Source organism: Dendropsophus ebraccatus, chromosome 11 (genome assembly GCF_027789765.1).
Source record: "Dendropsophus ebraccatus isolate aDenEbr1 chromosome 11, aDenEbr1.pat, whole genome shotgun sequence".
Taxonomy (NCBI): Eukaryota; Metazoa; Chordata; class Amphibia; order Anura; family Hylidae; genus Dendropsophus; species Dendropsophus ebraccatus.
The window spans coordinates 59,474,260-59,487,842 of NC_091464.1; the positions used below are offsets into that span (position 1 = coordinate 59,474,260).

Sequence of the window (13,583 nt, forward strand, 5' to 3'; positions counted from 1 at the left end):
GCCTCAGCGATACATCACTACATCACATCTGCGTTAAGCACTTATGGTGTTGGCCTGTAATAGAGGCTTGTAGTAGAAATCCAAATGCAGATGTGAACAGGGCCCTAGTAGCTCTGGCTGGTCACGGGTTGTTCTCTGTTATTACAGAGCCTGATCTCAGTACTGGCTTATTACAATTCATCTCTCATACCAACTTTAAAGTAGACAAGTATAGATCACCCAGTGTAAGCGACTGACATAGTGCTCACTGCAGCGGGAACACATGGTAAATGGCGCTCTATAGGAAATGAAGCACATATGTCTATCTCTCCCCCAGGCACGGACAGTCCAGCACAACAACTCATTCTGCTTCATTTATGTATGCAGGCTGGTGGGCGGATGCGGGCACACGGGCAAACACAACACCAGCTATTATGTAGGGCTCAATGATGCAACCAATAATTGCAAAACTGCTGTAACAGATCGCTTCTAAAAGTTATCAGAACGTTGATTCATGGGGTTATATGTAGATTACTTATCCCAGATCTCTGCTAGTGATCTTTGAACAGAAACAATCACAGCTGAAAGCCCACCCTGATTCCATCCTGCCCACATAGCAGTAGTACAGATGTCTCCTCTGTACTTTCTGAGGATATGCTCACATTCTGTGAAGGTTTTTTTAGGACGTGAATTGCTTTGATGCAGACAGGGATGATTAAAAGCACGTCCAGGATGCAGAAACAATCACTGTATCCTTTGTGCGGCCATTTAAATGTATTGCTATCAGCTGTACATCCCCTTTATTCACAGAGAGATGTATAGCCCATAGCAATAAATGTTACCACCTGCACAAAAGATGCAATAAGCTGAGAATTGGGTGGTTTACGATTATTGGCCAAAGAAGCATTTTTACCAATGCTACTTGCCAATATTTGGCCACTGTAAAAAGGTGTTTTACTTGCCTGTAATACATTATAAGAATTCTACCTCTGTGCAACCATAATTAATGACTCTTCTACACAGACCAGCAGACTCCTGATAACAAGTTCCGATCCCTGTGATCGACGCTCTTTTACAGAGACTTTAGAGTAGATTTAATCAATAAAGCGGTTGGGCTGCACGATCAATCGCTTGATTGTTTGTGCAGCCATTTAAACTCATCATTATGTATCACACATCCCCTGTTTACCCACAGTGATATGCAGCCAGGAGCAACAATTTTATCTACCAAAACACCCGCAAATCAGCCAAGGAACGCTCATTCACTTGGTAATCAGTAGAGATGAGCGAACCTGCCGGATTTTTCGTTCGTATAAACCAGAAATCTCGGCATCTGATTCCCGCTGTCTGCCGACTCCATGCAGTGGGTGGATACAGCGTAAGGAACGCCTAGAAAACTGGGATACAGCCAATGCCAATGGCTGTATCCCAGTTTTCCAGGCGTTATCCACCCGCTGCACAGAGTCGGCAGACAGCGGGAATCAGACGCTGAGATTTCTGGTTCCGCAAGTTCGCTCATCTCTAGTTATCAGTCCATGTAAAAGGGCCTTAAAGGGAAAGTATCGCCTAGATTTTTTTTTCTGGTTAGATCCAGATACTGGGATATGGTCCTTTTTTTAAATCTGTTTCTATTTTGTGATTCTAATTTTTGTTTTAATTTTCTTTGTAATACATGTGTGGGCAGCCATTTTGTCTAATCTGGTGTTGGTGTTGAAAACAGCTCAAAAAGATATTAAAAACACCATGTATAGTGAAATACATGCTGTTTTTAATATCTTTTTGAGCTGTTTTCAACACCTAAGGACATAGACACAATGAACATCTCCAGAGCCCTTTATAGAAGGCATTCAAAAGGGGGGATGCTGAGCTGTAAGCAACAGTTTCAGTTTCTGGCTGTGTTCCCATTTCGGGAAGATATCGGGGAAGGTGGCCATGATCATGACCATTATTAGCGGCCATCTTTGTAACAAGATGTCCGCTTTTGCCCAAAATGTTACCAATAGGAATATAGCCTCTGGGTGTAAGCAAAGATGGGTTTTATTCACTGACAACAAGCAGGATTGGAAGCATGTTTTTTTTCTACAGTACATTATATAGTGCTGTGATTTCCCACTGCGGTAGAGGCAGCCGCTTTATTCAGAGACTTGTTTAATTTGCACATATCGATACTGCTTGTTATATGCAATGTACATACAATGTAAAAGGGTTGTGTTATGCTTTTGTATTACGTGATAACTGTACATTGTTGGATCTTGTTTGCTAGACTGGAGGGCCACATCAGTTTTTTGATTTTCAGCTAACAAGTGAAGGCGTCTTATGTAAGACCAGCAAGAGCACAATGGAGGCATGTGCTGTGTGACACCAGAGAGGGGCGCCACAATGCTGATAGGTGTAATCTGCGTCAAGCTGACCTGTCATTGGCCTTTGAGTTTGCTAGGCCTGAGACCTGTTCTTTGGAAGGCTGCGGTCTCCTGTAGGAGCAGTGTTGGGCCGTGAGTCTGGAGCAGGCTTGCCATTGCATGATCCGCAAGAGTTTCTTTAACATGTTACATGTCCGCATGACATACAGTGCGGTTGGGGCAGGGAAGGGGGGGTCCCTTTTAATTTTGCGATAGAAACTATACTATACGATCCATTTAGTTAATGGCCTGACAGGAGCTGAGGGAGGGAGTACACAGAGCACCTGTGCACTACGGTGTCCTTGTTTGCACAGGGAGGAGGCATTAGTAAATATGAGACTTCTTCATTGTATGACAAGCTCAGGGTGCAGCTCTGTATTTGTGTCTGAATCCAGGAATATTTTACACATCAGAATCCTTACTGGATTAATTCAGGATAAGTCAGGATAAGATTTCATTGAATGGTTCTAGGGCTTATGATATCTCCTTTACAGAAGGATGCCCATTGTGGATGCTTTCCAACCCTCATGAGCAATGTCTGGATTGAAAAAAACTATTGTGAGGCATCCTACTGGGCCATTAATAGAGGGTGCGCCCCATCCAGGATGGAGTAGAGAGGTAGCTTTTTTCTTTGAAGGACTCAACATATCCATTGATCTGTGCAATTTCTCATTTGCCCTGTGGTGGCGCCATAGATGAATTGTTAGTTTTCTAAACTGGCTATTCCTGTTCATAGATCAATATAATGAAGGTGCCAATATAAGTTCCAATGCGTCCTTTTACCTTCCTCTTTGTGTATGCCCTTTACAAGAATGCTTACTCTTTATTATACATAAACCTTGTGAATTTTTTGCTTCTTTTTCTCATTCTCTGCTTCTCTTCTGAAAGTTTATTACCCACTAATATAGCTAAATGATGATGTTATCTTACCTATAGTCACCCCCTAGGAGAGCTATCCATCTTTTGCCTTGTTTTTTGCACAGTTGAAAATATTAATCACATTTTTATTTATTAAAGTCAGAAACATACACAAACACTTAAGATGAATATTTACGTAGAATATCTAATGCTGGTGTATACTGTATGTCGACTGTTAGTGGTAGAAAGTGAGCTGCAGTGATATGCATATAGCTGTATATATATCAAACTATACGTAAAGAATATAACTACTATAATACTGCTCCTATGTACAAGAATATAACTACTATAATACTGCTCCTATATACAAGAATATAACTACTATAATACTGCTCCTATGTACAAGAATATAACTACTATAATACTGCTCCTATGTACAAGAATATAACTACTATAATACTGCCTCCTATGCACAAGAATATAACTACTATAATACTGCTCCTATATACAAGAATATAACTACTATAATACTGCTCCTATATACAAGAATATAACTACTATAATACTGCTCCTATATACAAGAATATAACTACTATAATATTGCTCCTATATGTGGTGCCTGGTTATGGACGACCGGTCACTTGCCAGATGGTGATGTGTGACGCCACTAATTTAGTGGTTGGTCGGGAGATAGCTCAGCCAAATAGTAGATTGTCATAACGCCAGTGCCAGTGGGGCACACAGGAATGGAGGCACACCTGCTTTTAGTTTAAGGGGGCTGGCTATGTTCTTTTCCTTGTGGTCGGTGACCTGCCGGGCTGTGAGGGAGTCCCTTGGGTACTTATCACGGTGGTCCGAAGTGGCGCTATTACCCACCTGGACTATCGTTACCGCCACCCACAGAAAGGGTAGATGACCCAAGGATAGAATAGTGACTGCGTAGGTGCCGGAACAATAATCACTGAGTCCTGTTGTCATAAATAAAATCTTCTTTACTGTGAGAATGCTTTGTACAATAGCTGATCATAGACAATAGACATGACAGAACAGAATCTGCGCTAAGAGCCTTTGGGGTAGAAGAGCTGAGCTGATTTGGTTGTGTGCTTTGAAGTAGAGTGAGCTGAGAACAGTAGAGAGGAGTTTGTACTGCAAGTTCAGAGTAGTGGAGAGGAGTCTGTGCTTAGAGTCCCAACCCAGGGTAGAAGTGTGCTCTGCTGGAACTTTAGAAGAAGTATAATACTGAAGAAAACTTCAAAGTAGAAATATACTTGTGCCTGTGTATCAACCTTTGTTGTCGCATTACCACCTTTTGCCCTACAGTGTCGGGTGACCCGTCCTATTAGGGTGACACAAGTCCCAGACCTTGTTACCTGAGTTGGGCAAGGTGGCCAACTTTACCTGGTTACACCTGCGCTGCGAGTTAGAGTACATAGGCTTGTAGCAACTTTTATCTGGATCAGTTACTCTTGTTTCCGGAGTATGTCCTGCACTCTTAGAAGTGTTCACGGCGTGGGTTGGGGTGTTCTCTGACTTGTCTTCTCCTGAGTAGTTTAGCACTGCATAGTTGGACCAAAGATAGCATCTAGAAGAAAAGTTTCTCCGTTTCCCATGTGCGTCCATCCACTACCACACTCCTGACTAGACTACACTGGACACTGACTGGAGGGAGGATCTGGCAGAGCCAGGGCCCAGATAGATTAAAGCAGGAACCATCTTGTTTTGCATCTTCTCTCCACCAAGACTTGGATAAGACTCACTAAGTGTGGGCGTGCACTTCCTCTCCACATGTGACAACTTTCTACAGGAGGTGTAATGTCCCCTGTGAGTGGTGGAGAAGAAAGTGTAAAGAGAAAAGAAGAATAGAGATAGGTGAAAAAGAGAAGAGAGCTCTCATTAGTGCGCAGATGATAACAAGCAATAACCCCTTGTTTACTACAGCTGTGCAATATAAAAGTGCATATACAGATAATAGAGACATCTAGTGGTAAAACGTAAATATCATTACCACGTGAACTTGTTGTACAGGCTTTTGCCAGGGGTATATAAAATAACACCCGTGGTTGGATACACATATATACAAGAATATAACTACTATAAATCTGCTCCTATGTACAGGAATATAACTACTATAATAATGCTCCTATATACAAAAATAAAACTAATATAATAAACGGAAAGAGAGTAGGTAGCTGGCACCACAGATATCACAGGCAGGGGAGATATAATGAATGCACATGCAGCTTCCATGTCTAAAAAATAAACCCTTGAAGGTGCTCAACAGAAATGCAGCAAAAATGCACAGTATAAATGCTGGTGAAACACAGAAGTGGCACCCACCGCTTGGGGTTGTGAAGCATCTTTATTGACAACGTGGATCACTCAGCAAGAAAGCGGGAAATGCACAAAAATGTTTGTTGATTCAGTGACGCTACCTGCTTTTTCCATCTTCCCCCTTTCTTGCTGAGTGATTCACGTTGTCAAGAAAGATGTTTCACGACCCCAAGCAGTGAGTGCCACTTCTGTGTTTCACCACTATTTATAACTACTATAATACTGCCTCCTATTTACAAGAATATAACTACTATAATACTGCTCATATATACAAGAATATAACTACTATAGTACTGCTCCTATGTACAAGAATATAACTACTATAATACTGCTCCTATATACAAGAATATAACTACTATAATACTGCTCCGCATGTACAAGAATCAAACTACTATAATACTGCTTCTATATACAAGAATATAACTACTATAATACTGCTCCTATATACAAGAATATAACTACTATAATACTGCTCCTATATACAAGAATATAGCTACTATAATACTGCCCCCTATATACAAGAATATAACTACTATAATACACGAACTGGAGAGAATGGAACCGCTGCACATCCCATCCATGGCTGATACCAATGCAGCTAGGCCTATATTAAAAATCAACACCAGAGTGTCTGTATATGACTTGATCAAGCCATATTACCCCGTGTACCACCGCGCAGGTCCTCTGGTCCACACGGGCCCCTACGCTAACTCCACACCGTGTCGGTCAGCGACCGCCAACCCCGCAAAGCGTGCACGTGCAGGGGAGGGAGGCCATGGAACGGCCCTGCAACCCCAATGTCACAGGACCAGACCCAAAAAGCCCCACCAAAACCCAGCCAGCACCACCGGCGGGGAAGGCTGCCCCCAAACGACACAAGTATGGATATGGTATTACACTTACCATTGCTGCTCTCACAGAATGGGGAAGACATAAGGTCCGGACATGTGAGCACAGGCATATCCTGCTAATTTTGGTCACGTGGGTCTTATGAAGGAGTGCTAGCTGTTCAGAGAGGGAGAACTGCAAAACACGAACTGGAGAGAGTGGAACGGCTGCACATCCCATCTATGGCTGATACTAATGCCGCTAGGCCTATATTAAAAATCAACACCAGAGTGTCTGTATATGAATTGATCAAGCCATATTGCCCCGTGTACCACCGCGCAGGTCCTCTGGTCCACACGGGTCCCTACGCTAACTCCACACCGTGTCGGTCAGCGACCGCCAACCCCGCAAAGCGTGCACATGCAGGGAAGGGAGGCCATGGAATGGCCCTGCAACCCCAATGTCACAGGACCAGACCCAAAAAGCCCCACCAAAACCCAGCCAGCACCACCGGTGGGGAAGGCTGCCCCCAAACGACACAAGTATGGATATAGTATTACACTTACCATTGCTGCTCTCACAGAATGGGGAAGACATAAGGTCCGGACATGTGAGCACAGGCATATCCTGCTAATTTTTCTTCCCTGAACCATAACTACTATAATACTGCTCCTATGTACAGGAATATAACTACTATAATACTGCTTCTATATACAAGAATATAACTACTATAATACTGCTCCTATGTACAATAATATAACTACTATAATACTGCTCCTATATACAAGGATATATCTACTATAATACTGCTCCTATATACAAGAATATAGCTACTATAATACTTCTCCAGTATACAAGAATATAACTACTATAATACTGCTCCTATGTACAAGAATATAACTACTATAATACTGCTCCTATGTACAAGAATATAACTACTATAATACTGCTCCTATATACAAGAATATAACTACTATAATACTGCCTCCTATGTACAAAAATATAACTACTATAATACTGCTCCTATATACAAGAATATAACTACTATAATACTGCCCCCTATATACAAGAATACAACTACTATAATACTGCTCCTATATACAAGAATATAACGACTATAATATTGCTCCTATATACAAGAATATAACTACTATAATACTGCTCCTATATACAAAAATATAACTACTATAATACTGCTCCTATATACAAGAATATAACTACTATAATACTGCTCCTTTATACAAGAATATAACTACTATAATACTGCTCCTATATACAAGAATATAACTACTATAATATTGCTCCTATATACAAGAATATAACTACTATAATACTGCTCCTATATGCAAGAATATAACTACTATAATACTGCTCCTTTATACAAGAATATAACTACTATAATACTGCTCCTTTATACAAGAATACAGCTACTATTATACTGCTACTATATAGAAGAATATAACTACTATAATACTACCTCTTATATACAAGAAACTCAATGAATCTTTTTGAATAGCTCCCAAGCCCTTGGATTTTCCAGTAGTTAAATATTAGAACTTCTTGAGCCATCCATTCTTATTTGCTTTCATTGCTCCTTCAGGAGTTGTCGCCCTCCTCTTGTCATTGTGTCAGTTGAAGTTTAAATATAAAACAAGTAATCTAATAAAAGAATGGAATTAAGAAGCTTTGCACAGCTGTACAATCCAAATACAATTTGCCCGAGCATATGTGTTCTGGTAATTGTGCTAACGCTGGAGTTTTTCTTTTTTTTTCTTCTTGCAAATAGCAAATCTCGTAAGAATGTTGGGCCATCAGCAGAGTTTCCATACTTCACATACTCTATTGTCTGTCAGTAGCGAAACGCATTCTGCTTGTCAGCTGTTACAACTCTTGGCCACCACCAAGGAATTGCTACTTCTCTGTTATTTTATTCAGTAAAGATTGTATGCTATTATGTATTACAAGCTCCTTGGGGATGGTGGAACACACTGATGCTTAAAAAAGCAGAACTATTGGGTTAAAATGGCCTTAAAGGGGGTTTTCTACTAACAACTCAATAAGTGTAATGTCTGGAACCCCCATCCATCACAAAGAGAGGGGTCCTGTGCCCCCTTCGTTGAATAGAGTGATGGCTGAACATGTGTTACCACTTCCTTTAACCTTATTGACCTGACAATGGAACCAAGCCCTCTACTCGGCTATCCTCATCAGGCCTATAGCATTGAATAGAGTTGTAGTTCACATGTCTGACTGCTAGGAGGACATAGGACCTCTATTCTAGTGATTGGTGTGGGTCCCATTCCTCACTGGTCTTGCAGAGTGGGAAACCCTGTAACTAAATGGACTTTGTATATGCTGGTCAGATGTTTAGAAATATTATTGCTGCCCCTGTATTCCTGTCCTCTTAGCAGATCATAATGCTCAGATGGTTCGCATAAGATGCCCAACATTGGTCACTTTTTCAGTCCTCCAGTTGGTACTTAGAATGTGCATTTAATTAACCCGCTTGTTCTGCTTGGGAAGACAAATTAAGGGGTTTTCTGACAATGGTTTTAACTAATAAGCTAACTAATGAGGCAATGACAACAAAGTGGACAATTTGCATCAGACGAAGGAAAGCATGCAAGATCACAGAAGGCTAGTAAAATATTTTTACTGAACAATATATATATATAGATGAATTAGATGTCTGACAATTGACAGCAAATTCATGGGTGTTTGAACATACACTAAGGGCAGTGCTCACAGGGAAAGAATATCCACCCATAGTTGGTCCTAGAGAGGAAAAGTCATTCTACTGGTGTCCATACACTGCTGGTGGCTCCCTCGGCCAACAATATAAGGTGTATGGGGGCCTCCAGTGTCCCACTTCTCACTGACATCAGTGGACTGTGGAGGGGGTTACAAGCTAACCCTGGGTTCTCCTGTTCCTCAATGGAGGGCTATGGTGACATGAAGTAGTCCAAGCAGGAGGAGGGTCCATTTTGGTTTTCACAACCTGCTTTTTTTGCGGACAAAGAAAGCTCTGGAATGTTGACGGCAGCCATTGTGTATTTCAGATTATCAAAATGTCACAAGACTTGGCTAATGAGAGTTTTGTTGGTAGATGACAGTGAAGCATTGAATCTGATAAACCCAGAAGATTTTAAAGAAAATGATGAATAATTTTTTCAGGAACATATAAGTACTGAACTCTTCCATCAAGCTGTCATGTGCAATGTCAACCAAGCTGTTTATTGAAGTACTTAATCAATGACATTTGTATCAGTGTACAGTTCTATACAAGTGAAGTAAACACCTGTACAGTATAGAATTATATGTAATACATTAATGTAGTATCTTTGGAGAGAAAAGCTTCATTCCCACGTTCTGTGCATGGCCCGTAAATAATGATACATGATGTCGGGAATTTCGAACTCTGTCCCCGTAGCACGTTGTCCATATTTACGGACTGTGCAGGGAATGTGGGAATGAGGCCTAACAATGTCACTTGGTGTGGGTACTGGTGACTAAACGCTGCAGGATTTGTGTGGGATATACTGTAGCCTGGTCATGTTCTGGTAAATTACAACTAGGTTTGTCTTTAGTATAAAGCTAGGGTCTTAGTCAGTGCCAGGCCATCTTGGTTAAATGTCAGGGCCTTTTTGGACCTGTGGTGACCTTGATGGATGACGTGTGCAGATCTGTGAAGGGAATCCTAACTCTTTACTGTCCGACCCCTCTGTTCTTGGAGGAATAAGCTGTCGTCATAGCAGTCTGGCATTGGTTTACCCCTCTCCTCCCTAGAGGGAACACGTGAATGTTCCAAGTGGCGGACGGGAGAGATATTTTAAAGGGGTTGGCCACTTTATAGTAAAATTGCTCAGTGTACCGCATTAGTAAGTGTACTCACTGTATATACTGACAGCAGCTCCCTGTGTACCTCATAGCGCTAATATCAGACTCCCCTCCTCCAGGCTGTGCTGTCCTGCTCTGTGGTGAGCCTGTCCATAAGATGGCTGACATGGAGAAGCATGTTACCAGGCCCCGCCCCCCAGTGTCCACCACACAGCCTGTATATGTCTATGGAGGACACAGTAGACAGGGCATGGTCACATGCTCCTCCATGTCGGACATTTTGTGGACTGAAACAAAACAGAGCAGGGCAGCCCAGCCTGGTGAAGGGGAGTCTGATTTTAGCTCTATGAGGCACACGGAGAGCTGCTGTCAGTATGTACAGTGACTACACTTACTAATACTTTGTACTGACCTATTTTACTTTAAAGTGGCCAACCCCTTTAAGGTGTATAAACCCCTTTAGGTCAACTCAGTTATTGATCACAGTCCACAGTTCGGGGAGACGCCGTGTGCAAAGCTTGAGACGCTTGAGAAAGGCTGAAGTACCAGCCGAAACGTCGCGTCTGATGTGAATAAAGGAATCACATTTTTCCACTTTGGGGTTCTGTCTCTTATATCATTTTTTTGCAAAGCACAGTCTAATACACACCCAACACAACTCTATAGTGCTGTACCAAAGTTTTCAGGTTGATTCTCACAGGGACCACAAAGTAGACTACTTGGTTCTTGTCCCGACTGATTCTAGCATGTACGCAGACAATGCCATTGCAGCATCTGTGGTCTTTTTTTGCTGGGATAACAGAGACTATTACGACAGCTGCTTATTTTCTAGCAAAACCCAAAAATTGGGTTTTACTTTAAAATTTGGTTAAAATTCAATATGCCTTATCCTAACTTATAAGAAGCCTACATACAAGAGGTACAAAGAAAGCTGGGGCACCAAGGGGCATTTCTGGATTCCAGTCCCTTTTTTTCATTGACTTGACCTATATTTGAGCAGGATTTGGTGTTTCTAGGCCTACAGTATATATAACTTCTTAATTATTGTTCTTGAAATTGAAGATGATCATCTCATAACATGAGGACTGTAATTACATTTTATCATTCCCCAAGATGTCCCCAAAACATTTCTTTAGGCAGAGGAAGAAAAATCCATCATGTCTTAATGAGACAAGTTGCCTCGCTTTATATTTCACGTATAAACTACGTTGCCAGAAGCAATTAGGAGGATTATAATAAAGCAAATGCAAAGATTACATCTCCAGCTTACTACTCCCTGATGTCTGCTGTGGATCATTACCCATATGTGTATGAGCTCAACACTGTGTTTGATAACATTTGATGACTGGTCACAGGGACATGTGAGAAGAGTCATTTAGAGAACAGTCCAAGATTTGGAACTACAAAGTGGTACTAGAGAGGGCTTGTGGTCTTCACTTGCACAAAGGTGACCATGGAGACGTAGAGATTGGATCTGCTTATTTCTGGCTTTGGTCCATCCTATTTACATGATCGATAGGTCTGATTGGTGGGAGTCCCACCTGTAGGACTGCCATCTGTTGGCAGACGCTAGTCCTAACAGTTAAGATTGTTGGCTAAGAGAAGCCATAGTTTATAGGTGGCTCAGGCTTGCTCACATTTTTCCATGAAGCTCGCAGACTCTAGTATTTTTGTATTGTTTTTATTGTTGTCAATATAAGTACATTTTCTTGTAATTCTAGGTCATCAGTGAATTTGAAGCTGCCCCAGACTCCTTTTTCTATCGAATACCAAACCTCAGCCGAAACAGACAATACAGCGTTTGGGTGGTGGCGGTGACAGCAGCCGGCAGAGGCAACAGCAGTGACATCATTACCGTCGAACCAACTGCTAAAGGTAAGCTACATAATCTGCAGATGGTCTATACCGATAAAGATGAGCCATAAAATTTTGTTGTACCAAAGTGTTGGGGTAGAGTCGAAAATGGGCTTCCAGGGCTTATTGGATGGATGGCCACAGTTCCTCTCACAACATTGATATATGATATGAGTTTCTGATGGGAATTATGTTTAGAGTTTGGGCTACCCTAATGGTGCAACTTCTAGGATAGGAGTCATGTAGCAACTGTTAGAGACTGCACTGAGAGTAAAAAATCAAAGTAGCAGAAGACCAAGATGCAAGAAGGTGGAGTCTAAAATAGATCATGGCCCTTTCCAGATTTTGCCCTTTCCAGATAGTTGCTCGTTACACCCTTGGCTAGCATCAGAATTATGAGAATTAATTTGAGTTAAGATCTGGTTTAGTAGGGTTGAACGTGTGGGCTTTTTTTTTTTGTGTCCATCTTTATGGAGGCAGCCATTTTGCCTGAACTGCATTTAATGATACGCTTTACAGCAAGTCCCATCAATCATAGGCACAATAGACAGGACTTCTCACATTCAGATATACAGTATAGTCATTCCACATGAGATGGAGCTGAGTTTTGAGCTATTGTGTCTGTTATCTATATACTGGTGTCACCTCTCTCTGTACTTCTGTCTGTGTTATCTATATACTGGTGTTACATGTCACTGTACTCCTGTCTGTGTTATCTGTATACTAGTGTCACCTGTACTGGACACCTGTCTGTGATGATAAGGAGGACACTGCTGGGAAATGATCTGTACAGAACAGGAAGTCTCAACTTTGTTTTAAGCCTTGAGGCCTAGGCCTAAATGGAAACTGTAATATTTTAGGCTTATTTTATAATATAGATTGTAAAATGAAAAATTTTGAAAAAACACCAAAAATCCTTAACAACTATGTTCAACATAAAAACTTTAAATAATAGGTCATTTTCTGATGACATATCCCCTTCAAAAAAAATTTTTCATCAACATTAAATCCAGAAAATTCTTAAAAAAAAATAAATTTGAAGGGGCATTCTCTAACCCAGCTTTTCCCCCCACTCCTTACACGGTTATACTTTGTACCCATAGTTTGGCCCCAAGAGGCAATTAATGTTGGACCAATGCTGGTTATGGCCTACTGGTGAGCCATCCAGATCTCTATGAACTTGTGAAGATCAGGTTGGGTTCATGACTTTCACTGGAGCGTCCGCCAGGGATGTATTGATTGCTTATTCTTTGTTTTTACTTAACACTGTGCCTTTCGGCAGGGAACTTTATGTCTCTGTGCCGGAATTTATTATTTTTTCCTTGTGAGCTTAATGGTAGCAAACAGCGACTGCTTACCAGCGAAGAACATCACTTAATGTTCCTTCTCGGCATGAGACGTATAGATTTTTTTTTTTAAATGTGCGCAAATGAAATTCTTAGTTTTACATTAAGATGGTTTTGTCTGATCGGCATAATTCAGAGTGCAGATTTCCCA

At 41.2% G+C, this 13,583-nt stretch overlaps 1 protein-coding gene across 5 annotated transcripts in view; it reads left to right on the plus strand.

Annotated features, from left to right (window-relative positions):
• The window catches only part of DSCAM (DS cell adhesion molecule), a 312,819-nt gene that overhangs the window by 209,222 nt on the left and 90,014 nt on the right, over positions 1–13,583 (plus strand). For all 5 annotated transcript variants that reach the window (XM_069945870.1, XM_069945869.1, XM_069945874.1 and 2 more), the window contains one exon: positions 11,954–12,107. In XM_069945870.1, coding sequence (XP_069801971.1) covers positions 11,954–12,107 — 154 coding nt within the window. The remainder of the gene's footprint in view (positions 1–11,953; positions 12,108–13,583) is intronic.